This window comes from Passer montanus, unplaced genomic scaffold (assembly GCF_014805655.1).
Source record: "Passer montanus isolate IOZ18808 unplaced genomic scaffold, ASM1480565v1 scaffold39, whole genome shotgun sequence".
Classification (NCBI taxonomy): Eukaryota; Metazoa; Chordata; class Aves; order Passeriformes; family Passeridae; genus Passer; species Passer montanus.
Genome location: NW_024368707.1, coordinates 4,679,911 through 4,695,920, shown reverse-complemented (window position 1 = coordinate 4,695,920; position 16,010 = coordinate 4,679,911). Strand labels below are relative to the sequence as shown.

The 16,010-nt window shown below is 45.1% G+C and overlaps 1 protein-coding gene across 1 annotated transcript; it reads left to right on the top strand.

Moving 5' to 3' along the window:
- Positions 1–70: 70 nt before the first annotated feature.
- On the top strand, positions 71–15,935 carry LOC120506401 (fatty acid amide hydrolase-like). Its single transcript, XM_039717937.1, has 19 exons — positions 71–166; positions 1,556–1,593; positions 2,846–2,986; positions 3,933–3,995; positions 5,141–5,261; positions 5,656–5,748; positions 6,786–6,946; positions 8,010–8,095; positions 8,309–8,392; positions 9,199–9,261; positions 9,405–9,482; positions 9,580–9,668; positions 10,346–10,382; positions 11,598–11,746; positions 11,964–12,026; positions 12,335–12,410; positions 12,801–12,885; positions 13,047–13,134; positions 13,645–15,935. Exons 2-19 carry the CDS (start codon positions 1,589–1,591, stop codon positions 13,753–13,755), a joined length of 1,593 nt encoding a protein of 530 aa, XP_039573871.1. The 5' UTR covers positions 71–166; positions 1,556–1,588; the 3' UTR covers positions 13,756–15,935.
- The last annotated feature ends 75 nt before the right edge of the window (positions 15,936–16,010 follow it).

The following is a 16,010-nucleotide window of genomic DNA, read 5'->3' as shown; positions in this document are numbered from 1 at the left end:
GGAGCGGAGCGGGAGGAGGGAGGACAACAAAGGCCGGAGGGGCCGCGGCGGCGGCGGGCGCGGGGCGGCGGGGCCGGCGCTCACCTCACTGCTCGCCTTCTCTCCGCAGTGGGCTCCGAGGCTGTGCGGCGCCGGGCTGCGCCTCTTCGTCCATGTGGCCAACACGGTGAGTGCGGGCCGGCACCCGGGGCTGCGCGGGGGAAACCGGGCGGGAGGTCCGGAGGGAGCGGGGCTCGGCGGGGAGGTTGTGGCGTTAAAGGGCTCGGGTCCCTCAGCCCTCTGAGGAGCGTTCCAGCAGGGTGCTGAAGGCAGCGGTGCCGCCGGTGCTCCCCTCGGGCGGGCTCCGGGGTGTTTGGCTGATCCCGCTGTGGCACTGGGACCGCTCGGGGTCAGGATGCAGAGGGGACAAAAGCCTGCATGGCCTGGGCACTGCCCCCCTCGCACCTGCTTCTGCTGGAAGCAGCTGGGTCTCATTGCTGCTGCTGCTGTTGCTTGGCCTTTCCTTTTGAGCGAAGTAGGCACAAAAGTTTCTTTTCAGCCGTGTCACCTGTTACAGAGCTTGGTGTCCAGCTGGGCCTGGAGTGAAACAGCTTGATGGGCTGTGTTTATTTGTGAGAATACCTTAGGAGTCGCTTTCTGTGGAGATGTAACAACCGGAGTACTTTGTTATCTTTTGCTTTGTGACTGCTTCTGGTGGGTGGCGAAGGGCTTCTTCCCTTTCCCGATACCTCTCTTGGAAGGGGCATGTGAGATTCTCAGTCTCCTACGGGATTGTGCTATGCTAGATTAGATGTAGATTAGGAGCCGTGTGTTTTCTAAAAGGTGCTGTAATTCTTATGCAATGTGTGAGGTAACATGCCGCTTTGTGGGGCTGGCAGTGTGAGCCTTGCCTCAGACTTGTACTGTATTTGTACATCTCACAACGTGTTTCTGAAGTCCATTGTTAATATCTTAAGACAGGCCAGAACAAGGCTGGTCTCTTTGGGATTGTTGATGCTGCTACTCTGCAAGCCAGGGTATTGAAAGATTATTTTCTGCTGTCTACTACCACAAAGTCTCTAAATTTCTCACACTTTTCCAAGTTGACTCATGTTACTGCGGGAGCTGGTTGAGAGACGGGCAAGGTCCTAATAGTAAATAAAACAATAAGCTCCTGCCTTATCCAGTGTTTGCATAATCTGTGGAACATGAAGAAAATAACGGATGGGAGCTATGTAGATGTTTCTTAATAGTGTTGCAGCTGCAGATGCTAGCTTTCTGTGTGAGTCAATGAAGGACAAAGGCAGAAGAATCAGAAGAATACTCTTTTTATAACTATATAAATATGAAGCATGGGGGGAAAGCATTTCAGGCCATTTTTTGTGGTGTAAAATACATCTAAGTATTTGTGCAGTTTCCTTACTGCATAGCATTATGCATGTGTGCACTCTAATGCTCTCTAGTGTGCTCCGAGCCTGCATCAACTGTGAGCATATTCAGCATTCCTTGTCTAGTGAAAGAAGGTGTTCAGGTCAAAGTTACTGCAAACCAACATTTTTGCTTGTTTTTTTCCTAGGCTTTTGGGCAGATCTGCTTACTGCCGTTCTTAATGAGGTAAGCGTGGGGACTTATCTCCTACTCTGAGTTTCTTTTATTTCTTGTTTTATGTTTAAGGTACCTGCATTGCACATTGCTTGTAGGTTATCTGAAATTGTATTTATTAAAGAGAAAAGCTGCATAATTTGATTGGAGGATATGATTACTTCATAGATGTTTACTAGATTATTTTTTTAACTGCTGTCATTTAAGTGGGTCTCTATGAGAAGAAATTAACCTTTTTTCACACTCATGCAGGTGCATAGGAACTGTATTCGCCAGCTTTGCTTTTTGCCTTTTGTTTGCTTTTGTGTCTCTTTGTCTTTGTTCTTTTGTTAAAGGACAGTTGTTTTTTCAAAGCTGGTGGCTGTGCAAATATGCTGTTCTTATCACTGATAGGGTTAAAAGAATAGTAGTAGTGGGGAAGTGAGGCCAGACATAAAGTTCAGAGGTTTTGGTAAGTTCTTTTTTGTGATGTTTTCTATTTTAGGTTAGTCTTTCTTCTTTCTCTCACATGTGTTTTTGTTCAGAAACTGATTTCAAGTATACATTGAAGTAAGGAGTAAGTGGACACTTGTGTAAGAGGTTCAGGAACCTCTTCATGCTTTTTTCATATAGTTTGCCCATCATTTGAAGGGTCATCTGTGCAGATCCCAGGATACTGAGAACTGTCTCAGCCCTGGATTTGACTTGGAATGTGGGCTTTTTGAGCAAATCAAACCCAGGCAAGTGTCGCTGCTGTTAAACTGCAGATCATTCCTGGATATCTGTGAGGATTTGATCTCCTTGCTTTGTGTGGTCCAAGCTCTGGATTTATGCTGCAATCCCCATTGTATTTGACTGCAAACAAACTGTTCAAGCAGGTCATGGAAAAGTCTGAAGAGGTGCTTGTTTTAACAGGATTAGTAGTTGAATATATGGCTTACACTATATTTTCCTTTTACTTTCTTCTCCGCTCCTGTCTTGTTTGGTCTGTGAATAAGAGGTCCAATTAAAGTGAATCAAAAGCTTCCACCATTTCTTTCCCAGCTCGAGTTTACAGAGGTTGGCCTTATATCAGTTGGTAGGAGGCTTTGTTAAACAGGCAGAATAGATTTGATGCTGCCTTTAGGAAATATGTGAGAGAGATTAGCTTGTAACTGTTGCAACTCCCTGCTGTGAAAGCAGACTGCTAAGACAAAATGTTCTTGGGTAAGGTTCCTTCTGAACAGTCTGAAAAATTAGTCATAGTCGAGGTTGAAAACTCCAGCAGTGACTCTCTCTTATTCAGAATGAACAACTTCTCGCTTATGCGTTCCCTTGACATTCATGAAGATCCCACGTTTATCCCGGAGGTTGCTGCAGGGGTTACAGAAGACAAGTCTGAAGCTAAAAGCCCTTCAGATGTTATCAAGCAGCTGACAGATGCAAGGTCAGTATGTGATGTGTAAGAGAGAAGTGGAAGAATACACGTGCTGGCACTGTTGTGTTAGTGGGAAGCTGTCATTGTCAGCAATTTAGATCGAATTCTTGTATCCCTGCCCAGCCATTTCACAAAACAAACAGTGCTGTCAGTCATCTTGCCTTTTGTAACTTACAAATCACCAGTAATTACAAGCAGTGTGAAAGGGAAAAGTCTGCCTATTGGGAAGAGACCAAATTCTGCCCTTACCAGGGCTCTGGTTGCACTATTAGAGCAGGTACACTTTGGGTAGTCAGTAAATAGATTGCTCTGTGTGACTTTGCAGGAGTGCTGTTTCTAGCCTGCAGGGAATCTCAAAGAGAACACCATGTTTGCTTGGAGGAGGGCAGGAACACATGTTCTAAAGAAAATTATGCACAAGAAATTAACTTCGTTAGTGATGAGAAATGGTCTACTGATTATGTGCTAGAGCTATTGATTTGGTGTTGAAGCAGTTTGCTTGTGTGAGCTGCATGGTGCTTTTCCCACTCCTGCACTACACACCCAGATGTGCTGCTGGCTGTCTCTGGATTGAACTTTTGACAGAGGTCCTGGGAGTAGATTCACAAGTATATTCCAGCTAGGCTATAGTGTTGTAGTGGTGAGTAGCAAATGTAAATCTGGAATACATTTTGAACAGTTTAATGACTGCTGTATTCAGGAGGAATATGAAGAAGCTAGAACATACTGGCAGAGCTGGTCCCTTATTTCTGTGGCATCCATACTGTGCCTATTGCCTGGCTTGTGTGCAAGAAATCTGACAGAGTGTGAGGTGTAATGCAAGGGCTGGCAATCCACATGGTTTGCTGTGAGTGATGCCCAAATCTGCATTGTACGGTAATGCTGAAGTCTACAGGTATGAACAAACCTGGCTGTGGTAGCTTGCAGTTGCACCTTTTAATCTTTTCTTTTGCAGGTCTGATTCTGCTAGGAACGGGTTTAGCTTCAAAGGGATCAAAGACTATCTGGAATGCTACAGGTAGGTGAAATTATGGTCTGGAAACAACCTGTCCCGCATGTTCCTCTGCTGTGGGCTGCCACTTTTCCACAGGCTCTCAGGCATCTCTTTGTTAGCATTGTCCTTGAGGTGCCATTGTTTATCATCACTTCCTGCTGTTCTTTTCCTTTAGTAGAATAACAAAGGAAAGTCAGCTGGGAGAGCTGGCACAACTTTACAAGCCCTGCAAGGATATTAAAATGTCATTTTCTTTGGCTTATTGTCAGTCTTGTCTGAGAGAAATTTCTACATATCTTGTTTTCTCAGACATGAGTGAGAAGTAGAGGAAGGTTGATCTGGATTAAGCCAGTTGTGCATTCTGTGGGTCTCTGATGAATCCCTTGGTTCCCCAGCTCCTTGTGCTTCTCTGAGCATGACACCTGCTTTCACCCAGTAAACATGTCCAGCTTGGAAAGAACTGAAAACAACCCCCTGACTCTGGTGTTCTGTGAGCTGTTGTCTGCCTGGTAATCCTAGTTGCCTCTGGGACATGTGCCAGAAGTAGAGCCCTTGGAAAAATATTCTTGCACCCCTAGAACTTGTTCCTCAAGGGCCACTTCTGCCTGCAGGCTGTGGCGTTGGAGCAAAGGGCTGACACTGCAGTCCGGTGTTACAGGTGCATCTTGGCCTCGAGGCTTTTGTGTCAGCCAGAGATGGTGTGTTTGTGGTGTAACACAGCCTTTGCCAGGAGGGAGGGAAGGTTTTTTAAAGGTGGGTTATGACAGTACTGCTGGCAGCCCCTTCTCTGTAATGGGATAAAGGGGTCTGACCTCTTGATCTTACCTCAATATACTGGGAGTTTTGTAGCTTCCAAGCTTTTAGGAGCTTGAGGACTCTCAGTATAGCTGTCAGCTATTTATCTGTCTGATGGTTCAGGAACATTTTGTTAACTCTCCTAGCTTTTGCCTCTCCTCTAAAGGAGCATTTTGTGTAGGCAAATTCTCCCCTTAAGGAAAAGAAGTCTTGGTGGTGTCAACAGCATTCAGATCATCACCACACAGAGATTCCTACCCAATTCTTGCTTAAAGCTGTGACAGCTACCATCTTGCTGCATGGGAGACAAATCCTGTGAGTGAATGTGTGAGGGGAGGTCTTGTAACAAACTCCCAACTTCTCCTGTCCTGTAGGAGTGGGAAGCTGACGCCAACCCAGGTAGCCAAGAACATCATTGCCATGTTGGAGGACTGTGACAAATCCACGCCACCGCTCAGAGCCATAGTGCAATGGGACCAGGAGCAAATAATGCTGGTAATGTCTGCCTCCGGTAGGAAAGCGGCCTCTGTCACCCCAAGCATCCATGAAAAGGGCAAATATGTGCAGAAAAATAAGTACATTTTTCCTTACTCTCTTTAGTGGACTACAAACAAGTTTGCTTTCCTTCCTGTGAAGAGAGGTAGCATTAAATCAATCTGTTTCCTGCTGGATGACTGTTTATAATAGGACTTCTGTGCTTATGTGGCATCCATTAGTGTAGATGGTTCCAAGTTGTAGTTTCCCACCAGCATATGGTGGAAGAAGGAAACTTTGATAGACTGGCCAAGAAAGCCATTTTTTATATCCATTCCAATACTGGTGATGACCTTCAGCTCAGCTAAATATATACACAGCATATGCTTTATGCTTTTTATTTTTCTCTGTGCAGATGGCTGAGGCCTCCACTACTCGTTACAGGAATAAGTGTACCCTGTCTTGTCTGGATGGCATCCCAGTGTGCCTGAAAGAAGAGTTCAAAGTGGTGAGTTTCCTTGTCTAGCTGCCAGTTTCTGCTGCAGGTGGTTAACCTGGACAGCTCGCTGTGACAAGGTTTTGAGACCAACTTCTCAGCAGAAGCCTGAGAATATGTTTGTAGTGAGGGGTTGTATGTGGGTTTGTAGTGAGTAGGATTAACAAGTTTTGCAAGGTGAAGACAGATCTTGCATAAAGCAGACGTGCTCCATATCTTGTACTGATCTTTTTAATCCATGGGGAGCAGAGGGTGGGTGTGGGAAACAGTCTCTTGTGATGAAATGGGAATGTATAAAAGCATCTGTAAAGTGGGTGTAACTGTCTGTATTTCTCAGGCACTGATTCTGCTCCACTGGCAAAACATCCCTCTCACCTTAAAATACACGTGCCAGAAATACACAAGTTCCTTTGAAAATTCCTACTGACGAAGATTTTTACCTGTGGCCTAACAACAGCTAACAGTAGATACTTGTGGCAGTGCCATCAGGCTATTGTAGGTTCTGCAGAGATGTACCCCTATGTACATAGGGTCCTGTTTGTGTACAGATTCTTCTGTTGCTGCCTTGAAGTAAAGAATACTTAGCATATCCTGAAAATAAGCCCATCTGTTATTTTGACATTTTACTAATCTTGATGCCAGTCTTCAAAAGCATGCAGATCTGAAATGATGCAGCCCTGTCCATAGAAAGATGGAACACAGAGTTGTGTATTGTGGGGCCAAGGTGATCTTCAGCTTCTGGGCATAGCAATTGCATTGCTGCAGGGAGGCAGACTTTGATGATCTACATGTTTCTGTTCTACTGTATCATGGTGTGAAAAGGACTCCTCTGCATGGGAGAAGGACCAAATACTGAAGGGTTAAATGTCCCTCTAAATATTGAAGGGTTAAGTCACAGAGATGAACACAGGACAAGTTGAAGAGTCATGGTCCCTAGCCCTTGCTTACCTCCATGGGTCCTAATGTCTGTGATCTGTTGTGATGGTGAAGTGTGCATGTGCTCCTTTGCTAGGGTTTTAGAATGAATAATTAGGTGTCTTCTTGTTGAGGTGCCTTACCATCACCGAGTGGGAACAGTGTATCTTGGGACACAGCCAGAAACAGAAGATGCTACTGTGGCCAAGAAGCTGCGAGAGGCTGGGGCTATCATTATTGGGGTCTCAAACATGCATGAACTAGGGACTGGAACAACTGGATGCAACCCTAATAGGTAAAAATCCCTTTCTTCTCTCTTCTCCCAGTCTAGAAATACCTGTGACTGTCCAGAACTCACAGGGAAGAGTACAAAAATAAGGGGAAGCATGACGGAGCCCTGAGGGCATGAAAACCCAGTACTGCACATTTGAGGGTTAGAGTAGTTGTGGAAGCCTGAAGGCTCCTGAAAGCAAAGGGAGGAGAGGCTCCAAATGTTGTCTTCTGAGTAAGGAACTTGGTTTGTCAGGCCTTACGGGCCTGGAGGTGTGAATGTTTATGGTATGAGTGGTTCACAAAAGCTGTGACAGAAAACAAATAGTCATGTAATGTTCAGCCTCAATGATGGCTGAAGGCCTAGAATACTGAGAAAAAGGTACAGTCATCTCAGGAGGACATAGTGGTTTTACTTCCTAGCTAAACCAGGTTCACTGAATGTGCTTTACTACGGTGAATTCTCCAGCTATAGCCAAGCTGAGACCTCAGCCCCAGAGCAGTGGTGCTCACAGCCTAGATAAGCCTTGTGTAGAGACACACTTGATGCATGTGCAGCTGGATGGAACTAGGGCTCCCCCTCAGCTGCAACAGCTGCCAGCATTTCCAGCGTTTCCTCGCCGTGGGAGGGCGGCTGGATACCCGGCGGCTTGGCAGGGCTCTGCTGGCTGGGGCTGTGGTCAGGCTGGAGGCGTGGGGAGCTGCTGCTTGGGAATAAAGGGCAGAGCTGACTTGCTTGTCTGTAAGGATTGCTGGCCACCAACTGCTCCACCTTTTGGAATTGCATCATGCACTGTGGCAGGCAGAAATGGCACGGTGCCGTTGCCAACAGAAGAGCTGAAGTGGCATCTTTTCTCTTGCTTTGGGCCTCTTTTGGATGGGCTGCTTATGCTCACAGGAGATTGGACTCTGAGGCAGAAGTCTTTTTTCCATCCTGTTTTTTAGGGATAGGCACTTTCTAAGATTGAGTGGCGTCTTTTACCAAGAGATCAGAATCTCTGAGCTGTGTTTCTGGATCTTTTCCTGCCCTATAGTGCACGCAGTCCTCCTAAGAAAAAGTTAAGTTAAATAATCTTTGTCTGCTTCAGGTACCACAAGATCCCTAGGAACCCCTACAATCCTAACCACTTCACAGGTGGGAGCTCCAGTGGGTCAGCAGCAGCTGTAGCAGCAGGTAGGTGGTCCTAAATGGAGATGGTGGGAGGAAGATCCTGAGCCAGAGTACCTCAGGCATTTAGTTTTTATGGGGGGTTTGGGTTTAGCAGCTGGAGGGAACTTGTAGCTAAACAGAGAGCTCTGTTTAGCTACAAGTGTGTAGCTGCTGGTAGAATGGACAGGGCAACATGTTGTGTCTCTGATCACAGGCCAATGCGTGGGTTTTTTGTAGGTCTCTGCCCCGTGGCTATTGGCACAGATGGAGGAGGCTCTGTGAGGATTCCTGCTTCGTTCTGTGGTGTGGTGGGGCTGAAAGGTAGAGCCCTTTAATCATGGAGGGGTGTGTGTTTGTCTTGTTTGCTGTTCCAGATAGAATGCCACAAACAAGTCAGACACTTATTAATTCCTGTGAAGTAAAATTTGACCAGAGAAACTCTGAAATATAACACCCTTAGAGTCATGAGGGTTAGCATGGCAGCATTTAAGTATTCTCTACTCTCTGTTGAACATATGTTCGTAAAACCTTATGTCAAACTTACGTCAAATACTAAACAAAATATGCATGCTGCCTTTCCTTTCTACCTTTCATCTGAGACCAGATACTCAGCCATTACTCTCTTTCTGTCCTTCACATGTGGTCAGCTCGACACATCTTGATTCATCTGTGGATGATAACCAAATGCAACTGGTCAGAAAGGTGCTATGAGTACTTGCAGAATGCAGCTGGTGTTAGGCATGAAGTCTCACCATGAAGTCAGACCTCCCATGGGGTGCTGTCTCCTGCTGTTGATAATCCTGCTCCTGCCTCCCCATCCTCCACACCACAAATGCTGCTTCTGCATATTTAAATACAAATATTCCAAAATGTCCCTGCACATATTTCCCCTCAAGTAAATAATTTCTCTGGGGGGAAACCAATTTCACTATTCACATGTTTTACTGATGAGACAGATTGGGGTCAGCAGAGCAGGGTACTGAAGGATGAGAGACTGGGCTCTGAAACAGCAGACATAAAAGTGACTGGCAGGGGTTTGCTGTTTACCCTGGGTGCACCAGAGCCATCTAGGTGGCTCTTCCCAGTGACTGCTGATACCCAGCTAAATCCCATTTCTTGTTCTCCAGGTACATTTGGGCGCATCAGTTGTCATGGCAGCTTGCCACTCTCCTACTCCACAGTCAGTGTAGGTAAGAGGATTTGTGCTCTGCTTCAGGGACCTTGCTGTGTGGTGCTCTCTCACACAGGGGAGGCAATCTCTGCCTAGGAAAGACCTGGGGAGGAAGGTACTATTTACCTCCTGTCACTTTTTTATAACTGGTCTCTTCTACAGGCCCTATCTGTACATCAGTGGCAGATGCAGCCATTGTTTACAGTATCCTTGCTGAGCCAGATCTGCTCTATCCATATGGTAGGTGAGCTCTCTCCCTCCCTCCCTGAGCCCAGATGCTCTCCCTTCCTAGAGGCATCCTGGAATAAAAGCAGGAACTCTTCTTTGTTCCCTGCAGGACTGAAACAGCCCAAAGCAACCCTATCTGATATGTGTGCTCCTGACCTGAAAGGTTTAAAACTGGGAGTGGACTGGACATTTTTTAAGGTGCCTGGTTTATCTCTTATCTTTCTGCTGCTTTGAAAAATAAGATTTTAAAGGAACCCAGTGCATTCATTGGTCTCTTGCCTGTCATCATTAAAGCTTCTCATATTTAGTCCTGTAGTTGGAGGATAATACAGCCTGTGTGAAAACATCAACATGGAGATATCTTTTTCTAAGGCAGCCTTTTGAGTAAGAGTCTGTTGGAGCCTTGAAGAAGGTAATGACTACTGCTGATTCTATTGGAAGCAATGCTTCTAAACTGATAACAAAAGGCAGTTAAAATCAAATGAGGAAAAGGAGTGTATCCACTTGGTGACAGTGCTGTAGCTGCTGAATGTTATTTCATTATCCCTATGTAAAAATGGGACTTGCAAGCTAGTACTACTTGAAAATTGTAATACAGCCCCACAAATGTACTCAGGATTTCTTCCTGAAGATACAAAAAAGACACTGTCTCTGGCACAGTGCAGATGAGGAATATTCTCTGCTCTGGAAAAGGTGACCTTTCCTTTTCATTAAGGGTGTGACCTGCAAGCTGTTCTCTTGCAGCATGTGACCTAAGTCCTGTAGGACTTTCACTGCTGTTAGGGACAGGAACAAAGAAAGGACTGAAGTCCTGGTGAATGTGCTCACCAAGATGAAGAGAGCAGTTACTAAAGTTCTTTCCTCTTATTCTTTAGGCATGTGATGCTGAAGTCCTGTCTGCCTGTGAGAAAGGTAAAGAGGGAAAGTCTCTAAGTCTCTTACTGTGCCTGATGTTATGGTGTTACTTGGTGTTCCTCTTATGTATGCATTAAATAGCTCTTGTCTGAAGTCCTTAAAGGCAGTTGCTTAAAGGGGTCTGCTGGATAAACAGCAGTAACTTTGTATTGGGGAAACCCCCCTGACTGCTGAGGGTTAAAAAGCTCAGCAGTTGTAGGCTTGTCAGATTACAATGGAAGAATGCAGTCTAGTGTGCTCAGCCTCTTGTGTGTATAAAGACAGATCTGTGCTTAGTGATACTTACTCTGCAAGCTTTAATGGTAAAAGACTTTTAAGGGAAGGCGTTGTTTCACAACATAATGCTCAGTAGTAATAGAGTATAAGGTCTTTGTGATATATCCAGTCCTCTGGTATTTCCTTGAAATCTGCCAAGTGGCGCCTTTAGGGTGACTTTGTCAGAGTTTAGACTAAGCAAAATTGATCCTGGTGGGTACTTGGGGGCAGGGGAGAAGGCTTCTACAGTGCCTGGTATAGTAATTGCACTGGAGCTGAGTATTCAGGCTTTGCCTGGATTTTCTTCACCCTCCTTATTTCCACAAACACACTTGTACATTTATACAGTTTTCTTAGGAGAGGTGGATCATAGGCAAGCTTGGGTATATATGAAGAAGCTGGGGTCACAGAAAGAAGAGGATTCTTTTCAGACTACAAAAGATTCACTTTTCCCAAAGTCTTGGTGTTCAGCCTTGTTAAAGTGCATCAAGATTTAGTGGCTCTGTATTGTTTACCTGGTCTCTTGAGTATTCCCTGGTTCCTTTACCATTATGGTTCAGAAGAGGCTTTGAATGGGATCTCTTGATGCTAAATAATCACTTCATGCTGATAGAACACTGGTCATGTGTAGTGCTCAGGGACACATTGTCAGTCCTTTTACCGTTTGGCTTAACTGGGAGGCTAGAGGAGTGAGGTGAATTTGCCTGAAATGCAGCAGGTAAGTTAGGAACCTGTCTGCAGCCCCTGCTCTGTTGGAATACTGCGCTGTAGTTAGGTTGAAAGCATTTCCCTGCAGGAAGCAGCTGCAGCCGTGCATGCCACGGGGTGCACTGAAGGTGCTTGCCCTGCAATGGTGTTTGGAGACTCTCACTCTGCAGGAGCTGGGGATTTGCAGCCTTTCTGTGAAGCCTGGAGAACTCAGGGATGCTGTCTGTCATTTACCTGTCCTGTACACAGCGGTGATGCACCTGCAGAGTTTGGGAGCCAGTGTGGTTGAAGTCTCTCTTCCAGAGATGGAGGAAGCCCGAGTGGCACATGTGATCTGCATTCTCAGTGAGATGAGGGACTTCCTGCAACCCGACTTCAATAAACATTTCCATGAAATGGTAAGTAGCAGCAGCTTGGAGCAGTGTCAGTAGTTGTTCTGGCTGATACAGATCAAATGTCATGTCAGTGAGAAACCTGAGGTGCTCCTGCTTCTTCTATGACAAACTACCTGTTGGATGGCTACTGGTATAGAAGGGCAGACCTGGAAGAGAACTCCTGGGCTGTCACAGTTCAATTTCCTGCAAGCAGAGCCTTGATCAGTTTTTTCTATTTCAGAATTTGGAAACTCGGGCTAGCTTGGCCTTGGCTTGCCAGTTCACAGCTCTGGATTATATTAAGGTGAGGAACATACTGGGGTGAAGGCTGAAGGGCTGCACTTGGTGAAACTGTAAAGGTCGGATAGGGGCTTCTCTTAGCTTCCCCATACATATGGGAAGATGTCACCCAGCTTTAGGTGTCCTCTGCTGTGAAAGCATGCAGGATGGTAGGGCACCACCACCTGTCCTGTACCTGTCCTGCACCCTGATTCCAAATTGCGGGAATGGTGTCTTCTTTTGCAAAGATGCTGATGGGCAGAGTCTGCCAACATCAAACATGAATTTTGTGAGCCAAGAGGGCCCATCAAACAGCATTCTCTCTGCTTGTAGGCAAATCGACAGAGAACTCGGAGCATGAGATTTTTGCAAGAGATCTTCAGCAATGTGAACTGTATCCTTACACCAGGTATTGGCACTCTTGGCTAAAGAGACAGTCCTCAACAGCTGTGTGGTGCCTTTTAAGAGCAGTCACTTCATTAACTTTCCCTCCTCAATTTTGAGAGTATGACTTTTGTGCACTTTGCTGTGCCTTGCACCCTTAGAGATAATGCAACCTGATTAGAGAGAGCACTGTGTATTTGTAGACTTAGTGGTTATATATATATATATATATCCATGGCACTGCATCAGGTTGCCCAGAGAGCCTGTGGGATCTTCATCCCTGAGAACATTCAAAAGCTATTTGGACATGGTCACGGGCACCCAGCACTTGGTGACCATTCCTGATCCAGAAGGTTAGACAGGATGACTTCCTGAAGTCCCTTTCAAGTTCAGTCATTTTGTGATTCCTCCATAGCTGTTCCTTGCACTGCTCCAAGAATTTATGAATCTGATCTCTTGACTGGGAGCAGCGATATGTCCTTCACAGTCCGGTCCATGAGGTAAGGAAAGTGCTATTTGCTCTACAGAAACAAACATTTGGGAACAGCTGGCAAAGACCTTCAGACTGTAAGTGGGAGAGATTAATCATAGCTGTCTCTACCAAAAAAGGATGAATTTGCTGCTGTCCCCAGGAATAGTGATGACAGTTTTTTCCCCCTAGGTTCATGCAGCTTGGCAACTTCACTGGGATTCCAGGCCTTGTTGTTCCCATTGGATATTCTACTGCTGGGCTTCCAATTAGCCTCCAGGTGAGTATTTGCTCTTTGTGAATGCTGTGGCACAAAATCCCCAGCTGGCTTTGTCCTGCATCACAACCTGTTTCACGCAGCTCACTCGAGGAGCGAGCAGGTACTGGAAATAAAACTTAAATTTGAGGGTGATTTGCCTCACTCCTAAATGACAGAGGTCTCTTTGGGTATCTTTGAGAAAGATTTCTCTGTCTCCCTGTCTATTTGCATCAATACCCAGTATTTGTCACTACCCTTTCCTCTCTTATTTCTAATATCTTTAACTTCTTTTAAATATTTTCCTCTTGAAACAGGTGTCATGTAAAGGGGAAAGATCTGTGTTTTGCAATTGAAAGTCATACAGCTGCCATTATCCCAAACACAGTGATGCCATACTTACTGGGGTAAAAGGCGAAAACATCTTTTGAGGATGTTGAGGGGGAGAAATTGTTTCTGAGGTTTTCAAGAGCATCTGTATGATGCTACTTTATTTCATTCATCCTTTTCCTTCTGCCTCTCTTCTTCTCCCAGGTCATGGCAAAATGGTGGGATGAAGCTGTTCTTCTGAGGATCGGCCTAAAGCTAGAGCAATTCCGTGACCAGACCAAAAAACCATCCATTTATTATGACATCCTCGCATGATGGAGCAGCCAAGATGGGGGACAAGTCTGTTTCTTCCTAGTCTGACCTGACCAAGTATTAGAGTGAACTTGTTTTCAGTGATCATCAGAATAAGGCATAGTAGCAGGCCCATCTGAGGAATGGGGACAAACCACTGATCTAATCAGGCACTGAGGCTGAGCAGACATAATTTCTGCTCCCTGCTTGGTGGATGGTCCAGTTTATACTAGGGAGACTAACTGTGCTAGCTAGTTGGGGTTTTGCCAACAGGGGAAGCTGCAACTATCTTCTACAATTTCTTCCCATGTAGGGGTCCTGTGTATGGGTGGAAGGCAGTTGCATCTGCAGGACTGCATGCAGGCAGTTCATACTACTGCACATGGCAAGGTACAACCATAACCTGGTCATGGAACTCCTCCAGGACAGAACAAAGGTACTGTTTCTGAAGGGGAAAGGCAGCAAACACTGCCTAGCACCCTTGGAATGAGGAGGATCTTAACCCACCTGCACTTAGGCAGTGTTTGTTTTGGCCCTGTACTCAGGCACTGGGAGCAAACCACAAAGCCTGTAGCTAAGGAGGTGCTGCCAGCAGTGCAAGGTCAGTGTCTGGGTGTGCTCACTGCCCCAGAGCCCTGCCTCCCTTTCAGCCTGGCATGCAAGGGGAGGAAAAGCCATACCATTGAACCCTCCTTGACTCCACCCCAAAGCCCTGGTGCAGTGTTTTGACTTTCTTTTGCACATCTCCATTTCCCAAGCTAAGCCTTGAAGAGCCTCTTTTCTCCTGCTGGTTGCTTATATATAAGCCTACTATAATCTAGGTGTCCAAATGGAAGAAATCACTGGATAATGCTATGAAATACTGTTCAAGGGATGCTGAGTCAGCTATTAGAAACAGGTAGAATTTGTAGGAAATTGAAGCTGGATGCAAGAAAGGTGTTGCACAAAGAGCAAAAGAGCATATGCAGCAAAGAGCCTGCTCTAGATAAGAAGCCAACCTTCTCTTATCTTTAAATTACTTCCTAAAGTAATCAAGGTAGACATGGATTACTACATACAACATGACATGGCTGTAAGCCACCATGTTGTTTTATTGAAAGACTCCAGACTGTAAATTCCCTATTACCTTTGTCCTGCCATAACCATTAGGGCCATGTGAAAGGAAAGGCTTAGGAGTAACTAAACCTAAGCATTTGTGTTCATTTTGGATTGAATGCTCAGAGGTATCTCCTGTTGTCTACCATCTTGGGCATCCTGGAACTGTGATCAGGCTGCTGGAGCAGCTGTCCTACAGACAGCAAAGATCACTGAATTCTTACATAGGTTGGAAGGAAAGAAGAAACAGAAAGTAGTTGCAGTTTCTGCCAAACTCAGTATAGTTTTGGAATTTCTTTTTCCCATACTTGCATACAACTTAACCAGAGCTAGTGCTTTACTAATGGTTGAAGTTGTCAGAGGGCATCTGAATCCAAGAACATTGCATTGCTGTCCCCTGCTTAATTTCCTGAGTTAAAACATCAACTCCTACCATCAGCTGTCACCAGCATGCACAGTTAATTGTATGGTTGATTATGCTTTTTATCTTGAATGGGGTATTGCCACAAGTGTTTTTTCACTGGAGTCTAGTATAGCTCAGCTTTAGGAAGAACAATCTCAAAGCAAGGCATTTCCTATATTATTTATGATAAGTTATTAACACTACCAACATAAATTACAATGAAACTGCTGAAATGTAGTGCTTAGCAATAAGGGAGTTGGTAAGAGTTTCACAAGAATAAATTTCAGTTAGGAACATTACTGCTTGAAGGAAATAGCTGACTATTTCCTAATTCAATGGTATTATTCAAGGAATTATGAGATGAGTGTTTAAAATATTCAATTACAACCCTGCTAGATAAAGCTCTTTACTTCAAATCGCTTCCTAAATGTTTCACTACTTTAAGATTCTAATTTCAATATTTAGTTCATTCTGTGGGCATGATGAGGGAGCTCAGGTTGCTGGGAGGAGAAAGGTGAAAGTAAACAGTTACTTTTTAAAAGTACCTGCATCCTCCTAACAGTGGGAAGAAGAACTGAGTTTTTACTGACTGACAGTACTACTGCTTCCTCCCTTTGCCTAAACATATCTCATCAATGCACATTTCCAGTGCAAGAATTTCCTAGTACTGAGGTCACTAAAATAAACTTTACTCATCCTGGTGAAAGGCCCCTGTGTTTCCTTTTTTTCCCTGGCTGTTAGTTTAACCAAATTCTGCAGAAGACCAGTTCCTAGTTACCAG